Source organism: Lepisma saccharinum, chromosome 11 (genome assembly GCF_977018435.1).
Source record: "Lepisma saccharinum chromosome 11, izLepSacc3.1, whole genome shotgun sequence".
Lineage (NCBI taxonomy): Eukaryota > Metazoa > Arthropoda > Insecta > Zygentoma > Lepismatidae > Lepisma > Lepisma saccharinum.
In genome coordinates, this window is record NC_139239.1 from 83,061,078 (window position 1) to 83,083,376 (window position 22,299).

General features: G+C 39.3%; 1 protein-coding gene across 1 annotated transcript in view; it reads left to right on the top strand.

Annotated features, from left to right (window-relative positions):
* Positions 1-22,299, top strand: part of LOC145994947 (carboxypeptidase E-like) — a 101,411-nt gene that overhangs the window by 74,811 nt on the left and 4,301 nt on the right. The window contains exons 7-8 of the mRNA XM_083131463.1: positions 258-384; positions 2,102-2,268. Of these exons, the coding sequence (XP_082987589.1) occupies positions 258-384; positions 2,102-2,268 (294 nt within the window). The remainder of the gene's footprint in view (positions 1-257; positions 385-2,101; positions 2,269-22,299) is intronic.

The following is a 22,299-nucleotide window of genomic DNA, read 5'->3' on the forward strand; positions in this document are numbered from 1 at the left end:
GGAGCATGCTTCTTATGGCCCGAGTTGAACGGAAGAAAGAGGAGATGCGCGAAGACTTTTCGTCGAAGGTTCTTTTTCTTGTGGTCGCTCTATACCACTCCATGCATATCTCTTGTATTCATTATTTTTGCTAGTGTATTTATGTATATCTGTGTGGCGGGGTGGAGGGGGTTGTTTGTGTGGCTGGGGGTGTAGGGGTGGGGGTGGGACTGTGGCTTAAGAAATGTATTGACAGTCTCCATATTCTTCTCCTCCAGTCCCACATTGGTGTGAAGGGTGTTGTGAAGAATGCCGTGAATGGAAGCGCCATATCGAATGCCATGATTCACGTGAAGAACTGCACCGGTGGAAGAGACAGTGACATCCAGCACGATGTTACCTCGGGTAAGTTGTTTCTTTTGTCTCCAGCTACTAGCTTTTTGAGAAGAGCTGGCCTCTTCCACTGTCTGTCCTGTGAGGAAGTTTTTATTGTATTCTTACCTTTTTAATGTGTTAGGTTTGTCCTGTGTCCCTTTACAACCTTTGCAATTTTAACTTTTCTCAACGGACTTTTTACACTCCCCCTCCCCTTGTTTTAAACTCTTAGGTAAGAGTTTAGATAAATGGCGTTAAGTGGCTAAGTACCCAACAATTTTAATTAATTCATTCATTATTCTTAATCAGATAGAAATAAAACCTGATAATTGCACAACACAGGTTGGAATGATTACGTTTCACACAGTCAGGATGTTCACTGCCATTTCTTTCAATGTATTATTTAATTAACCACAATTGCATACGCAATATATTCCTATTTGTATACGTGTTTGTAATTTTTATGATAGACAGTGCACACAAATTTCCCAGCCCCTTTTCAAATATTCGTATTTGTATAAAAAAAGTAATAATCTGATTTATTTATTTATATTTTGCGACTTTGCGCCAATTTATATTTTTGGTTAATAGCGACAGTTAATATTTACGCTCCTTATTAAAATATACATTCAATATCCATCAAAAACATATTTCTGTGCAATCCGTTATTTGTTATGATTGATTGATTGATTTGGTGTTTTAAGTCCACTTTATGCACAGTAAGGCTAATCGGGACTCTACCTACAGCTTAAAGTGGTATCCGAACCACTATGTGCCTCCACCGGGTATCGAACCCGGGACCCCTTGATCACAAGGCGACGAGGTCCTTATTTGTTATGAGTAGGGCTAGGATTTTTATGTCCTAAAAATCACCAAAATATGCAAAATAAAATATGCTCTTATTACCTAAAATTTTACAAAATTTGCACTATAATTTGAAAATATGCCCTTATAAACTAGACTGTTTCAAACATCAATATCTAACTTATGCTGACATGTTTTCATATACATACTACTTTTAGTTCACTTTATGGGCCCTGATGAGTTGCAACGCAAAATTAATTAATACTTTTCTGTAAATTTTCAATTAAAAATGAAAAAGATTTCTCTGCAATCCAAAAAATAAAACTTCGAGTGAAAATGACTGTATATTTCTTGAAAAGGCGAAAATGTGCTGAATATGACCGAAAATCCATCAAAATATGCTTTATCACGTACAAATGGCCAAATATGACAAAATATGCCCTTAAAAAGCACTTAATTCAATTAATTTCTTGACAATATGAATTTCTATATATTTAGGAAACACATCACCCTTATCAAAAAAATATGATGTCATAAAAATCCTTTCCCTAGTTATGAGTGTCAATATGTTCGACCATGAACGGTCTTGAAAGCTGGAAGGTGTTATCAGAAGAAATGTTAGAACTGGAAACATTCGAAATGTGATTCTAATGTAGAAAAATTAAGATAGCTTAATGTAGAATCAAGTACGGAATGAGCAAAGAGAAAAAAGCATAGAAGATATAAAATGATAGGACATTCGCTTAGGTACAATACCCATGTATTGTATGAAAGTATCAAAGTCGGAGCTTGGAATGCATAATAAATATCATTTGCTCTTTGGAAAAAAAAATCGTTCCTTCTGCCTTAATCGTCTCACATTTTTTTAAGTCCAATATAATTAATTTCAATAAGGCAAAGCACATTGTTGGGTAAAAACATAAATATTAATGTTGTTTTTCAGTGCATGACGGCGATTACTTCCGGCTTCTGACTCCAGGCTGCTACGAAGTGACAGCATATCATGATGGCTACGAGCCCTTGACCAAGAAGGTTGCGATTGTTGATCGCCCGCACCAAGAGGCTCAAAGGGCAAATTTCCTCTTGCAACCAACAAGAAAAGAGGGCGTTGTAAGTACAAGATACATTTTGTCAATATGTAAATTAGACAATTGTAGTACTGATTTTAGTTTCAAGACACAAAACGTTACGCGTTATTTGCCTTTAGCTAAGCTAAATCGGTCATAAGTAGTGAACCACCAAAATATACAGTATATATGATTATGCCTGGCAGTTTGAAGATCTTTTACTTCCAAAGGAATAAAGATGAAATGAAAACAATTTCAATGTTAGATTTTTGGGAACATTTTACATAAATCTGAGTAGTCACAGGACCACACTTCCTTTTAAAACATGAATTGTGTACATGACGGATTAGAATAGTGAAGATGCACATTTTCACTTTACGCTCCTTAAATATACCTTGCTGTTACTGATCTGTATATTTCAAGCAATGGCGTACACAAGATTTTCTTTAAGGGAGATATGACCATAAAATGTTGTAATGTTACTAGTCAGTTCTATATTTTCCCCCATTTGACGCTCGTTTTATTAGGAATGGCTGCGAAGAGATGATTACTATCTCCATCCCTACCGCCCCATCCCTATCCCTCGTCCAGGCCACGAAACTGAATACATGCCGTTTCAGGTTGTGAACGTTAATTGTGAATGAGCACTTAAGAGAATGAGAGTGGTGAAGAGTATTTTATATATAATAAGCAGATGACCGTTGATACAGCATGCAATATTTATCACCATAACAGTCGATTTCACTTGAGTTTTGTTATTTAGCGTCGCTTTTCTGCCACTTTTGGCTAATGGAAACAATGAGAATGAGTGATGATATGGATTATAAATGGATGATATCCGTCGAGGTAGGTCAATTTACCCATTTGCAGGACTTATTTACATTGACACATTTTATATCGTGAATTAATTACTTTATTTAATAATAATAATAATAGCACGTGGTTCTACAGCCCTGGAACGGCCTTGGCCTATCTCCCGACTGCCAGTCTTTTCCCACAATCCTACCTAGAGGTGTCGAGATCTCTAACCGGTAATTGGGTGACGTGGGATCAGAACGTCGAACCCTCAGCCGTTATAGGAGATTTCTGAGACCGGGTTAGGCTACTCACCCGTAGCTCCCCAATTGCCTCAAGATGGTGGGTTGCCACCGGTCCTATACACAGACCGAAAACCCAGAGACTGAACCCAGACGGACTCGAACCTATGCCGTCCCGCAGTCAGAGCACAGCGCCTTAGACCCCACGGCCACGGAGGAGAACCTTTAATTAATTACTTTACTGAATTACTTTCTTTCTTTGGCTTAATCCTTTATTTCTGTAACCTTTTGACTGTCAACTGTGGCTTTTTTACTTTTAATAACCAATTCTACTTTCAACCGCCATGGAGGGCAAATGCTCTAAGGAGAGGATAGCCCCTCAAACATTGCTCTATTCTCGTTTGTAGTTCTTCGATTTTACTTCGTTTCCTTAGAATAATATTCCTTAAAACTTGACTTTACGTGGAGACTGCTGAGCAAGAGGGGCGGAGGATTAAATTTGACTAACTTCTTTCGGAACATAGTATGCACAGTACACTCAAGGGCTCCCCGCTACAGCGCACCTCGGTTCTTGTAGGTAAAGTTCCCCGTGCATATAGCACCGTGCCATGAAGGAACATTTAGGGGATGTGGGGGTAGGACCCTACCCTACACATTCTCGATCTCGACCATTGTGGAGGTGATGTGATCAGTATTTACCCCCCTCCCAGTGTTTCCCCCAGGTACCCATTTATGTGAAGCTGGATGAGCCCCAGAGGAGCTTTATGCGATCACTCAGCCCAGGAAACAAACCCAGGTCTCCCGCGTGTCAGTCAGACTCTCTACCGACTAGTAGATTAGCGAATATAAAACTATCGCCTTATTCATCCATTCCTAATTTCGACGTTTTTGTTCATTATTCACTTCCCTCCACTCCCTCAGCTTTTATTTTTCCGTCGCAAGTATCCCACCTGGGCAGTTTAGCAGGCCACCCACTCCGAGAGGCACGCGCCACCGGACATCCGCGGTGATATCCCTCACCCACGGAGCAACCCCCCAAGCAGCAAACGCAGACCTACAGCGTTGAATGTGGGGCAGGCGATTCCACGGATACGTTAGTTCTACAGAACACACACGCGGCCGGAGTGGAGCTAGTCAAATAAGTGAATGTGACACCAAACTCCTCATGGGTGGTCTTTCCCTTTCCTACTGCAAAGCACACAGACCACCCAAGACGCTTCTGCGGCACTTGGACTCGACTAATCCACAAGCACGGGGGAAGAAACGAACCGTCGCCACTGTAGGATCTTAGCCCCCTCGCCAATATCTGCCGTGTCCTTCCCTCTTTTAGGAATGGACTCGCTCACTGCTGGCAGGAACATATTTTTGCTACAATTTGGTCTGTGTGAGGAGGCTACACGGTAAGTTTTTGCCGTGTGGTGGGATGGGGCCAGGAAGTTAAAAGACATGTCAATCTGCTTTGGCTGGGTAATCAAAGGACTGCCAGAAAGAAGAACCTGTTTCTACTTTCTAGCGACTGTCAGTGTCACCTGGGACTTCTTGGAAGGAAGACCTTTACTTCGTGTGTGCAGTGTGCGTTAGCGTTGTGTCAACACATCGGAGAAAACTCTTGTTGGAGTGTTACTTACATTCATACGTAGTCAGTTGATGGCCCAGGATTTTCAAAAGCAAGGACGTTACGTGTACTATTTTTTCTTTGTAGCCAGTCCTCATTTTACCACCTTTTTCTGCCTTTGACATTTTTTTTTTAGGAATACTGGGCTAATTATGACCCCCCCCCCTTGGGCACTCCACTGTACGTAGTATACCCTCCTCGCTCCTTTGATTATTCCTCCTCCAAAGCCAATATTGGAAATCAGTGGTTGTCTTCGGTAGTTTGGGTTCAGTCCTGAGTTCGACCGATAAACGGGGTGAGTATTATACTTGCAGACAAACAAATAACGAAGAACTTTTTTTCTTCACCAAAATAAAAGAGAATATATTTATAGCGCAGGTGGAGGTATAAGCTTTAAACTCGGTTGTAGAAATTGAAAAAGACAATCTGTTTTGGAACAGCTATAGAAAATCACGCAGTACTAAAATTATACTCTTAAGTAAATAATACACTAACAACGTATCCTAAATATGTCCATTAAAAAAAATCGTTCACATGTTTTATTCGTTGATTAAAATGTTACCTTGATACTAAAATGAAAATTTCGACCAAAACATTTCAACTCATTCCAGCATCTAACGTAAGCACACGTGACCATTATAACACATAGACTTGTAATTTATTTTCAAGGCTTCCATGTCACTGAACTGGAAATAGAAAGAAACAAAATAATTTCTAAAGGAAGATTTCATTTTATTGGTAATATGAATTGTGACACCGATTCTTAGTTTTAAATAGAGTTGGAAGTGGTCGGGGAAAAAACTGTTTTTTGAAAAGATGAAAAAAAAACGGACTTTTTTCCGCGGCTTTCTTGGTTGGGCTTTTTTCGGCTTTTTTCACAAAAGTGTCTGAAATCAATGAAAATACAGGAGTTGGCAGTATTTTTCCTGTTTCATGGTTCTCGTTTATCTCCCTACTGTACAATAGACACTCATTTCTAAATTTTTTTAAAAAAAAACAATTTACAATATAAAATTCGTAGCTAGACATAAACAGCGCCTTCAAGAAAGCTGGCTTTTTTAAATGGGCGGTTCTTTCCGAGTGTTATCTTCATATTTCGGTAGGCTTATTAAGTTATAAGTTATTAAATATATCGATGTAGTATAAACATATTCACATAACTAGAGTAGTTTTGTATGTGTTTTCAATGGAACCTAAGAGTATGATATGATTTTCAATGTTTGAATTTGTTATACGAACACGTACATGAAGCAAAAAAGAAAATACTGCTATACCTTTTTAAAATCTAATATCAAATCTCTTTACATTAAATTTTGTGTTCAGTAAAATATATTTGTATTCTGGCTTTCCAATACATCATGTATTATTTGGTTAAATGGCCGCTAGGCCTGGGCACGGAGCAACTAGTGATGTATTTTGGCTGTTTGTTGCAGTGGTTCTCAACCTTTGTGAGACCACAGCCCAGTAAATTTATTTCTTACAAGTCAACGTCCTGATCCCAACAATTTCACTCATAAATACAACTCTGATCTTTAAAGTTTATATGGAAATTAATATGCACCCTTAATTAATGTGAATATACCAACTATTGTATAATCAAAGTTCAATTATGTATAGACTTGCTGTCAAATGTAAAATTAGATTTAAATTAGTCGTCAACCCCTGGGTGCAACGTACCTTTTGCAGACCGGCGGTTGAAAAACACTGGCACTAAAACTGAAGCAGAAGCAAATAAGACTGGCAAATAAATGGCAAAAGAAATAAATAATGGAAAACGACCGATATTAGCGTGGAATCCATAGTTTTCGGGGTCTGTAAGATGAATAGTGACACTCCCAATGCCGTTCAACTTCAAGACACCTCTGGTTCCCCTAGAGGTGGGGGTGGGAAAGGGGGGGCATGCAAAGATAATCGAAAACGACCGATATTAGTGTGGAATCCATAGTTTTCGGGGTCTGTAAGATGAATAGTGACACTCCCAATGCCGTTCAACTTCATCACCTATCGGAATTGGGGGTGAGAGGGGGTTAAAAATAAAATGTCAAAGATGACCTCTAATAATGTCGAATCCATAGTTTTCGTTTCGGAGTCTCTTAGCTAATTGGTGACATTTGCGATGACCAAACTTGGTACACATATGACTTACAGTCTGGAAAGAAATATTGCGGGGGTAAGACACCCCTGGAACCCCTAGGTGTGGGGGTTGGAAGGGGGTGACATGTAAAAATTTTAAAATGTGAAATTTTAAATGAAAACCCCCAATTTGTATTGTAGAATCGGAAGGAGGACTTCATTCCGAGTCCAACGAGCTATATACCATCCTCCTAGCTCAATTAGGAACGGAGGAGATATGGTGATTTTAAATTTTCGCATATCTGCCCCATGCAGATTCCGAATCTGCAATCGCTTTCACTCTAGCTCAATTAGGGGCAGAGAATTTAAAATCGCCATATCTCCTCCGTTCCTAATTGAGCTAGGAAGATCGTTGATAGCTCGTTGGACTCGGAATGAAGTCCTCTTTCCGATTTTACAATACGAAATGGGGGTTTCCATTTAAAATTTCACAGTTACCTCCCGCCCCACCCCTAGGGGGCGGGGGTGGGGAATCAAGTGTGGTATCATTGAATAGCTTTCTTTCACTTATTCAACACGTATTTTTTCGTTTTCCGATTCGATGTGTATTTCTCACGACATGTGGCCGTTCCGGGACTTTTCAACCACCCAGTATATAAAGAAAATTACTTAAAAATACATAATTGCTAATTACTTGAGACGCGGTAGCCTTATTGTTAGTCGACCTCCGTGGCGGAGTGGCTAGCACAGCGCGCTACAAAGCCAGGGGACCCGGGTTCGAATCCCGGGTAGGACTTGGATGTTTGTGTTTGTCCGAAAATGAGTAAAAACGAGAATACAGTGAAAATTGACATGTTTGAGAAATGTGTGAATGATGGGGGATACTGCCGAATATGTGTATTCCTTTTTTAAAAAAAGAAAGAAAGTTGTTAGGCCGTCAGACTGCCATGCGAATGCGAGAGACCCGGGTTCGATCCCCGGCGGAGGAGAACCGGGATTTTTTCCACCTCTTCAGGCGACTCCGGTGCCCACCCAGCGTCGTATAAAGTGGGTGACTGGAGGAAACTTTGGGCGAAAAAAGCGGATTGGTGCATGTTGCTGATCACATCACCTCCACCTTCGGCTGTGGTCAAGAAAGTGCGCCTATACGCCTTTATGACGTGGTGAAAAGTACAGGGGAGCACTTTGCTTTTTTTTCACTTTGCTAATTACACAAAGGAATTAATTTGTTACACACACACACACACATATCTCGGAAAAGTATTAAGTAGAAAACCAATTTATCAATAAATTACGAATTAACTGGAATAGTCTTCCGAACAGATGTTCTCGGGTTAGCAGCCATGTTAAATCGGCGTTAGCTTCCAACGTTTCGAGCGCATACATTGCTCTCATCTCCAGGGAATGTAAAAATGGAGACCAGTGAACTTTTTTTAACTCGTAGGATGACTTTATTTTCAAGCATCAATACAACATTTTTAGCTTGCATATGTAATAAATATGCGATTCACATAACATAACATCAAGGAGAAAAGGGGGTACCGCTACAAGGTTGCCCGGGAACTCATTCTTGTCATAAAGAAACCTGCAGCAACTGTCTTTATCCATTTATATCGGAACGTTTACAACTACTATAGGCTATAGCAATTCCACATTTTGTTCAAATTAATTTTGCTCATTATATTTACGTATTATTACTGCGGTATTCTAATCATAGGGCCTCGGACGGCCGCACGGGAGACCGGAGGTAGGTGAAGTGGGATTTTTTTCAGACAATTTTTCTTGCATAAAGCGGCTCTAGGGTTCATCCAGTCTCGAATAAAATGAGTGCGTTGGAGGAGTTAAAGGCGGTCGGAGAGTGGTGTTAATCTTATTGCCTCCACAATAACCGAGATAGTGAATGTGTGCAGCTCCTACTTCCACCTTCCCCCCTGCCCATGTGACTTTATGGTAGAGTGAGTGACCAACACTTCCGTATTTCCAGGGATCTCCTGTATTCGAGCTAAATTTTTGGATCCTCCCGGAACCCGTATTGACATTATACACGTAGTATTTCTCGTGTATTTTTCATTAACAATCAAGATCGATAAATTTCAACTCATTCCGAGTTCGGCGGCCCATAACTTCAACTAAATTTTTATTCTCTATTTTGATTTCTATATTATATAAAATGTAAATTAGTTCTTTGTTTAATATTATCCATTGATGCCGCGCAGTTAAAAATGCACAAAATTTGCCGCGACTAAATCTCGCTAAAATTCATGGCCGAAAGTTTGTCACCCTACTTGTTGCAATGTGCAGGGAAAAGATTTACCTTTTATTTATTGTGAAAATGTACATAGTGCTTGGTACTTTTAAAAATCATCAAATTGGAAATTTCGATTTTCGATACATGAATCTTACATATGTTGTTACAAAACCCAGTTGTAAGTCATGTACTAAGTATATACTTATTAGTTTTTACGTGCAACCATTTCTGATTTTGAACTGCGTCGGTACCTATGCACAATCGCTTTCATTCCTCACTGTTGTTTCCTCATATCCACAATTTATTTTCCATGTAATCTTCTGTCTTTGCCAGTTCCAGTGCACTTCGCATTTTAATAATTCATACCTCTTGTTTTATTTTTTATGCAGACTCACTATTTAAAATTCTACGCTATACCTTCATCTTTCTTTGACTCGTGCACAATTACGGGACCATTTCACTATCCTCTCTACCGAGTTGCTCCAACTTCGTAGCCAAGTGGTTAGCTCAACGTGGTACGAAACCAGGGGCTCTAGATTAGAATCCACGCTACCCTGGGTTTCTTCTTGCGTTGTTCATTCATCTATTACATAAATTCACCATTTGAGTTGCCATGATTAATCTATAGGCGAAGTGCCGGATCTACAAATTTTGGGCTCTCCCGCAATATATTAGCAAAGCCCTTCTCTACTTATCTAACTATATATGTGTGGGGGGTGGAGGTGTATGCAGGGTACAGGGTGTGGCGAAACAACCTCGACAACGGTTGGGTGCTGTTAGATATATAAAAATAAATAACTATTACTTGTAAAAATTACTTCCTTTCTGTGTCATTAGCGCTGAAAATGAAATCCAACACAGCAACGATCGTTCTGACGCAACTTCCAGGGGTGTCCCTTACTTCGAATATTGCATTCTAACGTTTACGTCAGCCTATCGATGTAACCCCTTGACATTTGAAAGCCGTTTATTCACTTGATAAGTTACACTTTTTTAAGGGTTATTAATAAAAAAATGGACTGGGTCCTACAGTACTCAGCCATTTTCCTTCCGAATTTGATTACGTTACTCCCGGAGAATTTGCATTTGGGTTAATCTTTTAAGCGACAGTCAGAAAACGGTTACCTTCGCTAACCGCGACGACTATATCCGCCTTTCGGCGGTACCGTTTCAATTATGTTTCAGTTATTTATAACTTCCACACTCACTTCTCGTGGCAAGCAGCCAATTATTTTCCTTATTTTAATTATCGGCACATTTTATTTAATACATGTAATTCATATATTCCACTTATGCTTTCAATTCAGCCACAATAAAATCTCGCGTTTTAGAACAACGTTACAGAAATGTATTCCCTAATAGTTATTTTTAAGGGGCATCATCTTATGAACATTAATTACATTTTCCTTCGTTTATTGCGTACGCTCGTCCACTGGGACCTACAATCGGTTACATTCTCGAAATCAACCGTCGCTTGAACCGATACCTTTGCCTAATCGCAACGCATCTTATTACCATAGCATTCACGCTGTCGTGAAGGAACATAGGGATTGCCTTATTACCCTTGTGTTTTTGATTCATTTTCGAACCCCCCTTTTATTCGTATTTACGCCATCTTTGTTTGTTTTTTTAATCAATTTATTACCCCTTGTACTCTATGTACGTACTAAAGTAATTACTTCCCCCCCTCCAATGCCGTCAATGTTGACTACAGACGACGGGATATTTCACTTGTTGCAAGTTCATCACCATCCTCGGGAAAATAACGTCCTTTATCAATTTCTTATTTTTATCATTATTATTATTATTATTATTATTATTATTGTTCTAGCCCCAGTCGCCCGTCCTCATCTTAACGAATAACCTTTGGGCTAGTGCCTTGCCTTTGCAATTGTTTATCTTAAAGCATAACTTCTCAACGTAACCCCCCATATACCTTTAGTTTTATTGCAGTTTTTTTTAGATTTCCTAGATTTTCGCTTCAATCGCGATATTTTGGATTTATTCAAGAAGTAACGTTTCAGTTTGCACCCCTACTTTTTTTAAACGACCTGGTCTGGTTTTCCTGTTCATTTTTCATCTGCCCCGCACCTCCACCACGTACAAAGTCCCGATTGTTTCCGATTAAGGGATCGTAGATAGGCTATGTGAAGCCTGATATTCGAAGTTATTTGGCTGCGAGAGGTGTATCGTAAGAGGGGGTATAGCTCTGAAAAGCTACGTACACTTAACCAAGCAAGGGGGGGGGGGCTAGCCCCGTGAAATAAGAACTACACTCACGATTAACTTTAAACACTACAATTGACTGGTATGGCCTGGCTCGCGTTACAAAAAATTAACTTCCCTGCGTGAATCTAATTTTTTGCCCCAGCCAGGTGTGTCGTATCATGCCGAAGGCATGACTCGAATCCGGGACCCCGGGCTCCATAGTCCGATAGTCTATTTATTTCATAAAAAGGGCCCAAGTATGAAAGAAGCTGGAAAGAGCTTCTTTCAAGCAAATGCCACCTGCTATCTTCAGCGGATGTAAAAAACCGCTGATACGAATTCTTCCGGAATCGCAGGAAAGATAATGCAAACACAGCTTTACGCTGTAAGCACCGTTATTGAGAGACGCGGTCTCTCAACGGCCGAAGTTCGAATTTCGTTTAAATAGCTCGGGAGAATATTTCTTAACACAGTCGGTATCTGAAATCTATCCCGTGCACAGTCGGTGCCCCGGACTTATACAAGTTGTTGAACTAAGAAAGTTATGGCGTGAATAGTTGTTGCCGAACGTCACAAAAGGAGTTACAGCGGGGAGTAGTACACTTCGCAACTTCTTATTTGACCGCCCTGAAAAATTTCAAAGTCCGGAATTCGTAAATTTGGCAGCATAGCGCTTCAGAGCCAACTAAGAGTAGCCAACTTTGCAACATTTCTTCTTCCTGAATGAAAACGCTCGTGATTTTTTTTTCATTCTTTCACATTCCATAAAGTAAAGATACCCTAAAGCACTAATAAAATACATGAGTAGACAAAAAAATGTTAAGTAGAAATACGAATGTTGAAAATATTTCAAGATTCCTCGCTCTGAATTTGAAAAGAGGTAAATTTATGTGCATTTTGAAACACTGAACAAGTTCTCATCCACTTGGAAAGAATTGCCGTCACATTTGAATGCAAGGAGGCAAATTCATGATGATTTTATACGAAATTTTTATGAAAGATACCTTGCACAACACCAAACGATTCTGCAAAGTGTGTCTTTTCCTTGGTTATTGGCGAAAAATGGTTCGAAACTCCGGCACAAGGTTTCTTCAACTGAGATCAACGTGCTTTACTGAGGTTTTCGTTAGAAATCTCCTGGAGTAGTTGGTTAGATGATAACACTTTTCATTTTTTACTGTTTTCGTCAAGATCGAAACATCGTAGGTTCAAATCCCACCCCTTCCTGATTATGTTTTCTTTTTTATTTACCGAATACGAAGTGTTGTAATAACGTAATATAAGATTATATGATATTACTGTAAATATTTATGCGATGCATACTCAGTGGCGGCGATTGAGTTCCAAAACTGATGGGGCAAGGTGTCAAAACTGGGGGTTTCCCTTGGGAGATAAGGTTTAGCATAGTGGGAGGGCAACTGTTCCTCTACCCCCCCCCTCCGTCTAATCGTTGCCACTGTGCATGCCTCAAGTAATATTTCTACTAATGTTCTTAAACTTTCAGTGATTGGCAGGATGTAGGAAAAACTTATCCTTTCATTCAGCTGTCATAAGTTATGTTAACACATACGCGTATTTAAGAACTTATATGTCATTAATATCTGTTCTTAAACAGGATGTTGTAATCAAGGGGTTCCGGGCTCAACACCCGGTGGAGGCACGTTGCTTCGGATTCTAGTTTAATATATAGATCCAGTACCGAATAGTCTGTCTGTGCAGCAAGTAGACTTAAAACAACAATAGAGAAACATATACAAATCAGCGGCGTATACTCTGGGTCATCTAGGTAATAGCAGATGACCCGGCTGTATTTCTTTTTTTTTTAAAAAAAAATGTATATATATACACATTTCTTCCCAATTTTCTTCCAAACCAATTTCGATGCATACATTTCCTTGCTTCCAGCGCGCGAATACTTCCAATCGTTTGCCGCCGAATGTCCGGGAACCTTTCTCCAGCCGGTGGAATGTCTACAGGGAATCTCACCCTGACGTCATTCCTCCCGCTTCCCTTGCAACCCTTGGCGAGGAGGGAGGAGAAAGGAAAGAGGGGGAGGAAACATTGCTTTTCAGGCGCGGTGATTCCGTGCCCAGGGTAAGCTCCTTCTTGTGAGAGTCCACCGGTCGCACTCTCAACCTTCAGAGCCTCTCCATTCCCTCCGCTGAATAGGGAAAACATACCCGGTAGAGTGCGAAGAACAGGAAAACTGAATAACATGGGCAAACCAATTCTACGCTAATTTTCACTTTACATTTGCTTCTGTCTTGCTGATTTCTGTTACTTGAACATAAATTTATCAAAAGGGAAAAACTTAAATATTGAAGATGAAGCAAACTGAATTAAAATTCAAAGCTTAAGAAATTAAAGCACCTATTTGCTGACTCCCCCCAATCCTTGTATTTACAAAAATAGTGATTGTTTCTCCTCTCTAATCTTCAAAAGCAGCGAGAACACTTCTTTCACGGAACTGAATATTTTTTAAAGGGAAAGATATGAAAAATAAATTATATATATTAGTTAATTTAAGTTGCTATATTCCGCCTGTTTAGATTAATAGTGATGAAGATGAACGAATTAAACATAAACGAAAAAAACACATCAGGCACGTAACCAGGTGGAGGACTCGGGGGGGCTGAAACCCCCCCTCCCCGAAATCCTACAAATATCTAATTTAAAAAGTGTATAGTGATAATTAATTTTACTTCATTAGCAGGATTAAACACTTTGCATAATACGTTGTAATAATCTGAGATTCATCTTCAGGACTTCTAACCCCACTGTTTCAACTTTATGTGGCGGCTGCTAATAAGGGATGATCCCCATCCCGAAATAAAATTCTGGCTCTGACCTGCAATGATTCGAACTTTTAAAAACCTGTCATTTCGAGCTCGGAAAGGGATTTTTTTTTTATCATTCATAGGGAATTTCTTTCTGAGCCAGGAGCACAACAACAGAAGTTTGGCGCGTGAAACTGAATGCGTGTAGTCGTTGGCTTCGTGTTTATTATTTATTAAGGTGTTAGTGTTTGTCGTGATAGTGCTGTGTTAAAGGGTAATGGATGTGATACAAGATTTGCTGGTGAAACCTTTTGGAACAAGATCTTTTCAGGAGAAGTTGCAAATTGTTAATACAGGTAGGCCAGTGTCATCGCTTGAACTTATTTCTACACACAAAGACAAAAATCGGGAATATGTGAGGCATATTCGCAAGCAAATTATGACAAAACACCATGGTTGACAGGAAGTATAAGTGTTAATAAGCTTTGCATTTTTGTTGGCCGTGCTTACTTTTCGGGGCTGAAAAGAATGTATGGACGCGTGGCTGATACTGTAATCTTTGCAACACTTGTGTCAAACATGAAAAATCCAAAAGTCACATAACTTCCTTTGTTAAGCTGCAATCTTTCGCAAAGACACGTATTGACGTGAACTGGACAAACAGCGTGCTTTGGATGTGGTACGGCACAAGTGATCGGGTCCTGGAGTAAGTTGAATTTTGCACTTAAATTAATATTGAATGTATGGACGCGTGGCTGATACTGTAATCTTTGCAACACTTGTGTCAAACATGAAAAATCCAAAAGTCACATAACTTCCTTTGTTAAGCTGCAATCTTTCGCAAAGACACGTATTGACGTGAACTGGACAAACAGCGTGCTTTGGATGTGGTACGGCACAAGTGATCGGGTCCTGGAGTAAGTTGAATTTTGCACTTAAATTAATATTGAATGTATGGACGCGTGGCTGATACTGTAATCTTTGCAACACTTGTGTCAAACATGAAAAATCCAAAAGTCACATAACTTCCTTTGTTAAGCTGCAATCTTTCGCAAAGACACGTATTGACGTGAACTGGACAAACAGCGTGCTTTGGATGTGGTACGGCACAAGTGATCGGGTCCTGGAGTAAGTTGAATTTTGCACTTAAATTAATATTGAATGTATGGACGCGTGGCTGATACTGTAATCTTTGCAACACTTGTGTCAAACATGAAAAATCCAAAAGTCACATAACTTCCTTTGTTAAGCTGCAATCTTTCGCAAAGACACGTATTGACGTGAACTGGACAAACAGCGTGCTTTGGATGTGGTACGGCACAAGTGATCGGGTCCTGGAGTAAGTTGAATTTTGCACTTAAATTAATATTGCGGGTTTTTATTTCACTAGTGCACGTCTTTCATTTTATATTTCACAGGCTGTTTTTTATAGCTTTATAATACTGTCTTGTTTTATTATTTGAAATTCTACACGTATAGTAAACTGCAATAACGAGAATTAATTGATTGTGATCGTAGCAATAAGACAAATATTCCGACACAATATTCCTAAATCCAATATGGAGCTTGACATAAATTGCACGGAAACTTTTGGAGTTTGAGGATCAAAAGGTCGGAGATTACCCACTCGTTAGAACCAGCATACACCACTGATACAAATAGAATGTTCTTTGCTTGGAAGTTACGAGTGAGTAGCGTAACCCGGTCATAAAAATCTTCTATAACGGCTGAGGGCTCGACGTGCTGACCCCACGTCACCTCATACCAGTTGAAGAACTCACACCTCTAGGTAGAATTGTGGGAAGGAGACTGGCAGTCGGGAGATAGGCCAAGGCCCTATATGCTCGTCAATACTCGTCAGAAATTCAATCAAATTCATTCAGCTGTGCGTCATAAGTTGTGTTAACACACATTATGAGTCAATAATAATAAGTTAAGAAATTGACAAGACGTTTCTGTACTGAAGGTAACTAGAGGTTGTTTTCTTGTAACGTCGTTACTGTGTCCAGCTCGGCATTGTGATTAAAATTACTCTATCTGCATGTTCACTTTCCTCTTACATAAGTTTTCCTTTCGCGAAAACATCGTTCCATAGTTTCCAGTTTCTCAATATATTTTTCTATGAAGTGTTGAATATAATTCTAGCCTGCTTTCCACAAGCTACACAACTTCTTCCTCTCTCTCTCTCTCTCTCTCTCTCTCTCTCACTCAGAGGTGCAATGTAACATAATTTAAGAAGGCCATTGTTGCACAAACGATAAACGAACATGTGTTAAATTCGGTAAGATCAGCAGGTAAGGGAAGCTCGATTTTAGCTGCCTTCGTTACAGGAAAATCCCCAACAAAGCAAGGAAATAACTAATGAATGGTTATGCTTTACGATCTTTAGGGTTAAAAATAGGTGATCTAAATCTTTAAAAGAAAACCTTTTTCCAGATAGAATAGGTGTATGCATGAATAGAAAACAAAAATTAAGATATTGTATTAGCTGTGCAGTTCATTCTGTTGTAGCTTTGTGGCACATCCGGTAAAGGCACCCATTTCCAGTTCCACTTGTGTCTTTGATTAGGGTTCGAGCCTCACTTCATCTGGATATTTTTATTTATATTGAGGCCTGTAAGACAATAATATATGAAAGGTTCCAAATTATTTCTTACACGAGTGTATTTTTTTTTTAATTTGTTAGTCCTGAAAAGGACTGTTTGGGAAAATTGAACATTTATTTAATATCTTGTCCAGTAGCCACCTGCATCTATGACATGTCTCAGGCGTCGAGGAACGGATTGCACAAGATGTCGAATATACCTGTGCGAAGTGCACACTTCATTCCAGGCATTGTTGACGTGGTCAAATAGTTCATCACTTCTGCGAGGTGGTGGATCGGGCCAGCTTTCTTTCAAACATCGAACGACCTCGGCCCACATATTTTCAATTGGGTTGATGTCGCATCCCATGGGTGGCCAGTCAATTAGATGTATGTCGTTTCGTTCAGAAAACCAACGCTGAACGATGGCTGAATCATGGATGGAGGAGTGGTCTTGCTGGAAGTCAATATTTCCCTCGGGATACAAAGCTCGCACGCCAGGAACCATAACATGCTCCAAAATGTGCACATACTGTATCCCGTTGAGACGTCCTTCTATGCGGTGTAGGTCACCTCCGCCACCGAGAGATATCCAACCCCAGACAGGCACGCTCACGCGTCCACGCCGACGTGAGTTAGCAAAAAAATGGGGATCAAATCGTTGTCCTTGACGCCGGTAGACCAGAACCGGACCATCATTTGCAGTAGAAAATACTTTCTCGTCTGAGAAGATTACTCTATCCCAAATCCTATCAATATTTTCTTCAGCAAATGCTAGCCTATCAGTTCTGTGTGCATCCGTCAAGACCTCCTTCTTTGCTGCCCTTCGTGCCCGTAAACCAGAAGCAGCCAGCCTCCGCCGAACTGTCTGTGGGCAACCAGGAAAATCGGCCCTTGCCTTGAGTTGAGTGGCTGACTGGAATGGATTGGCTTCACACTCCGCTATCAGCCGATCGTCTTGCACTGGTGTCGAAACACGGCCCCAGCTCTCGCGTCTTTTCCGTGATGCCTCACCAGTTTCTTCGTATCGAGCCCACCACCTCCTTGCTGTCCGTGCTGGAACGCCATACTGCTCGCCAGCTAAACCAGGTGACAATCCAGCTCCCTCGATCAAACCGATCACTCTTTCTCTTGTGGATTTGTTGTAGTGCTCCATTCTTCGCGAGGTTGAAGAAAGAAATGTTGCATGCCTCTGTTTAGAGCGTAGTTCAAAGGAAATAAGGTCTTCTATTGGTATAGTTAATCACGTGATGCTGCAGTTGGTTCAAAGACGACTTCCAATTACATTCAGCCATGAAAAGTTTCGTACGAATTCATACCAGAAAAGGATGTCAAGAATAATAAAATAAATTTAACCATTATTTACAATTACATTACTTTCATTTAACAAATAAATAAAGAATAATTATGACAAATGTGCTACAACGAGTGCTCTTTACATCCATGTGTAAAAGTATTTGGTATTACTAAACACGCACACACGTTCGGAACATCTGTAGCGTAGTTGTAACGTTTCAGACAAGCATACATCTTCTTACGTTCATCTTTTCTCTTTGAGGTATTGGTTCAAACCCGGCTCAGCTTTCACGTTTTTTTTTATGTAATACTTAGTAAAGTTTTTGTCACAATTTTTTCGTCCACAAAAAAAACAATAAAAACAATAATTAAACGATCTTCTCCCCAAAACAATAATTGCAACATCATATTTATTCACATAATAAATCTATTCCACTCATAAAATTGATTCCTTCGGGTCTTAATGCAACATCACCGAAACATTCAAGTTTCAATGTTCATGTAGGAAATTGAACAATAAACAGTTTTGGGGACACATTGCTTTATATAAAACCTCATGTTATTATAGAAATATACACAAGACGTCGAATGAAAGTATGCGTAAGGAATACTCTTGCAACTCTAGAGTTGTAATCATGCGATTTGTTTTTCATAGAGTAATCTGTTATATTCAAGGTTCATTATTTCAATTTTTTTGTATTCAGTAAATATCGTACTTCTGTGTTCACTTCAACAGAAAAGAAATTGAGCGGCTAGGATTTGAACCTGTGATCTTTCATTTTAGATAAAAAAAATACACGTCTTACCAACTGTTCTACAAGGAAATAGACAAAAAGTTTCCTAACATGGTTGCGGCAACAACCACCTGCCAGTGCTCGAAACATTTCTTTGCCACAGATTGTGGATAAGTTCCTCTCTACACAAATGTCCGGTATTTTGCAGTGTATTTTAGCTCAAATTTTGCCTAAACTCATGCGAACTTTGATGAAGAGGATTTACCGGGATATCAACGAGGTTATTTCTGGATAGGCTTCCGAGGTTTCGAGAGCTATTTTATCTTCAGGGATTGAAGGGATGACGGATAACGTGCTTGTTACTGGCAAGCGTGGTCGTAACTGCGATTCCTCATGCTGCCGAATTTTATTTTCGGAAGGAGTATGGCATCGGACGTAAAATATATATATACTGTTCTTGGATGATCTCTCTGTGTATATCAGGAGGTGGCAGTAATGATGAAGCGTTTAGAATTTTCGGAAACCATTTCAATTATATTACTGAATCACGTGCCACGTGGAATGGCAGAATCAAGTAACGTATAAGCAAGTCTGAGGGTGGCTGTTTTGAATATTGCGAATTTGGTGGAAAGTTCGTTAGATATACTTTCTGTTGAAATAACAGTATTATTTTGTTGAAATTAGACAAGTATTTTGGATATAAAGCAGTGCCGAATTAATGATCATTCTCAAGTTTTGCATTTATTAGATGTCACGTAATATATAAATAGTTATTAGTAGATTTTTATCGCATCGGCCTCGGTCGCAAAAGGTATTTACTTACGTTTATTGGGGATTTATTATTAGATTTAGATGCATTGGAAGATCGAAGTGAGGGGGAACAAGAACAGTCATTACTAAATAAACGACATCACATAACCAATCTTAGCGAATTGAATACATTAAACTCTCCCGTTCCTTACAAAAATTCAATACATCAATGTAGTGGATTATTTCCTATTATAATTGTGTGTGTTTGTGTGTTAGTATTTTGAAATAATTAATATTTTAGTTGTGGAGTGAAGAGCGTACACAATACTTATCTTAAATTCCATTACTTGATTGATGATTTGGTTTAATTTACTTCGCCTTTGTGACGTTTTTGGTTCATCGCGAAGATGAGAATGGGTGATGGGATGATGAAATTGATGAAGGAACACTTACAAAGAACACCCATGCCTGACCAGGATTCGAACCCAGGATTAAATACCATTACCTACAGCATCCTGAATGCATATATATTATATGTAAATTAGTCATAATGTGTGTTAACTCAGCTTATGACGAATAGCTAAAATACAAAAAGTTTTAACCTTAAATCCTGGCAAGCAACTGAATAAGCATTAACCTTCTTAGGGAGAAAATGTGCAGAAGAGACATCCCTTGAAGTGTGCATCGGATATTTTACAGTGTTGAAATATCAATTGTCTCTGTTTAGCACACACACACACACACACACACACGCACAAAAAAAAAAAATATATATATATATATATAGGGTGGGATTTGAACCCGCGACCTTTCAAGTATGTTGAAAAATATGGATACCAGCGTCTAACCAACTGCTCTACGTTAACTTAATGACAACATTCCCTTACAAACACGTAGATGTTTATGATAAAATCGATCTTCCTGTGTTCCAGCATGTTTTCTCCACAAGTCGTGAAATAAATGATTTCTTTTAGATCTGTTCGATATTGTGCAGGGCATTGTAAATAAAATGTCGCATAAACTCCTCAGAAATTTGCCTCTTTCTACTCAAACTTGATGGCGATTTACTCCAGGTGGAGAAAACCCCTGTTCAGTGTTTCAAACCTATGTGATATCAAGTCGAGCACGCAGAATTGTTACAATTTCGCACGATTCTCATTCTTATTCTTATTTCAATTTACTATTTCAGTTTCAGTGTGTATTATATTAGCGATTGATAGTTTATAAGTTCATGGAATGTGCGAAATTGGAATCCTTTCACCGCAGCGTTTTTCGTCTAGTTGAATGACGAACTCAAAGTTGGCTACTCTCAGCTGGCGCTGAAGTGCAATGTTGCTAAGTTTACGATTTTCGGACTTAGAATTCTTTCGGGGCGGTCGAATAAGAAGTTGAGAAGTGTACAATATCGGAAAGGAGTTTTATTTTAGTAGTGTTTCATCAGTGTTCATCTACGAATCAGCGAGTCGACAGTCACTTCAAGATCTACAGATAACGAACGTTCCTCTATCCTTGTCTTTCATTCTCTCACACCCCTGCCAGACCAGTCAATTGTAGTGTTTAAAGTTAATCGTGAGTGTAGTTCTTATTTCACGGGGCTAGTCCCCCCCTTGCTTGGTTAAGTGTACGTAGCTTTTCAGAGCTATACCCCCTCTTACGATACACCTCTCGCAGCCAAATAACTTCGAATATCAGGCTTCACATAGCCTATCTACGATCCCTTAATCGGAAACAATCGGGACTTTGTACGATATAGGCGACTTGAAATCAAATTGGCAGTTTTACCTGAGCAACATTTTAAGGAATAATAATGCTTGGCATGTTGTAAGGAGACCGCATATTTACAAACTGACCAAGACAAAGATTTTGCAGTATATGCTTACTGAATTTTATTCCAAAAAATCTCCGTCTTGTTTCGAGTGTCATGCAATATCAATAATCACAAAAGACGCATGCGATTGATGAAATCGACGAAGTAACAAATACGAACATAATGTTTTCGCTGTCTTGTTTCGAACACGCAGACTGTTACGTTATAACAATTTATTTACTTTAAATTTATACGTAGGTATGTTAGTGCAATTGCTTCTCGAGTTCACGCTAATACGCCCTTACTCAAAAGTAAAGAATGGTAAAGGCCCTTGCAATAAAATGGAAAACATTGTTTAAGCATTAATTAAGTCATTATGTTTGTGTGTGTGTTTGGTCCCCAAATTTAATAATAATTCCATTCCATCCACGGGGTATTCGTCCCTTTTCCGCCGTGCCCGACTTCTAATAAGATCCGTTTCACCTCTTAACTAAATTGTGCTCCCCTCCCCCATAACAATTCCTTTTACCTTTCAATATTTTGGTGGTTCATTTTTGCACTGCAGTTCTGAATAATTTATTACTTTATTTTCTTACAAACACATTTTTGACTACTAACGCTATATTATATATATAGCATGCCCCCCCTAAATGCTTCCTCCCCCCTCTTCCCCCACACTGCGGGATTTTGCGGTTTATAGATCCGGCACTGCATAAGGTATAAATACAATACCAAATAAAAGTATGTGGGCTGGTAGGATAATTGCATATGTGTATACGCAGTACACATATGCAGCTACGTTACACTGTCAAGTTCTGCTTTTCCACTTGAATTTGACGAATCAGCGTATTTTTACTTAATCTATTCCATTCAATCATCATTCATCATTCTTTGTCACGATTAACAAGCCAGATTTTACCTAGGACATGTAGACTCTAGTTTAGG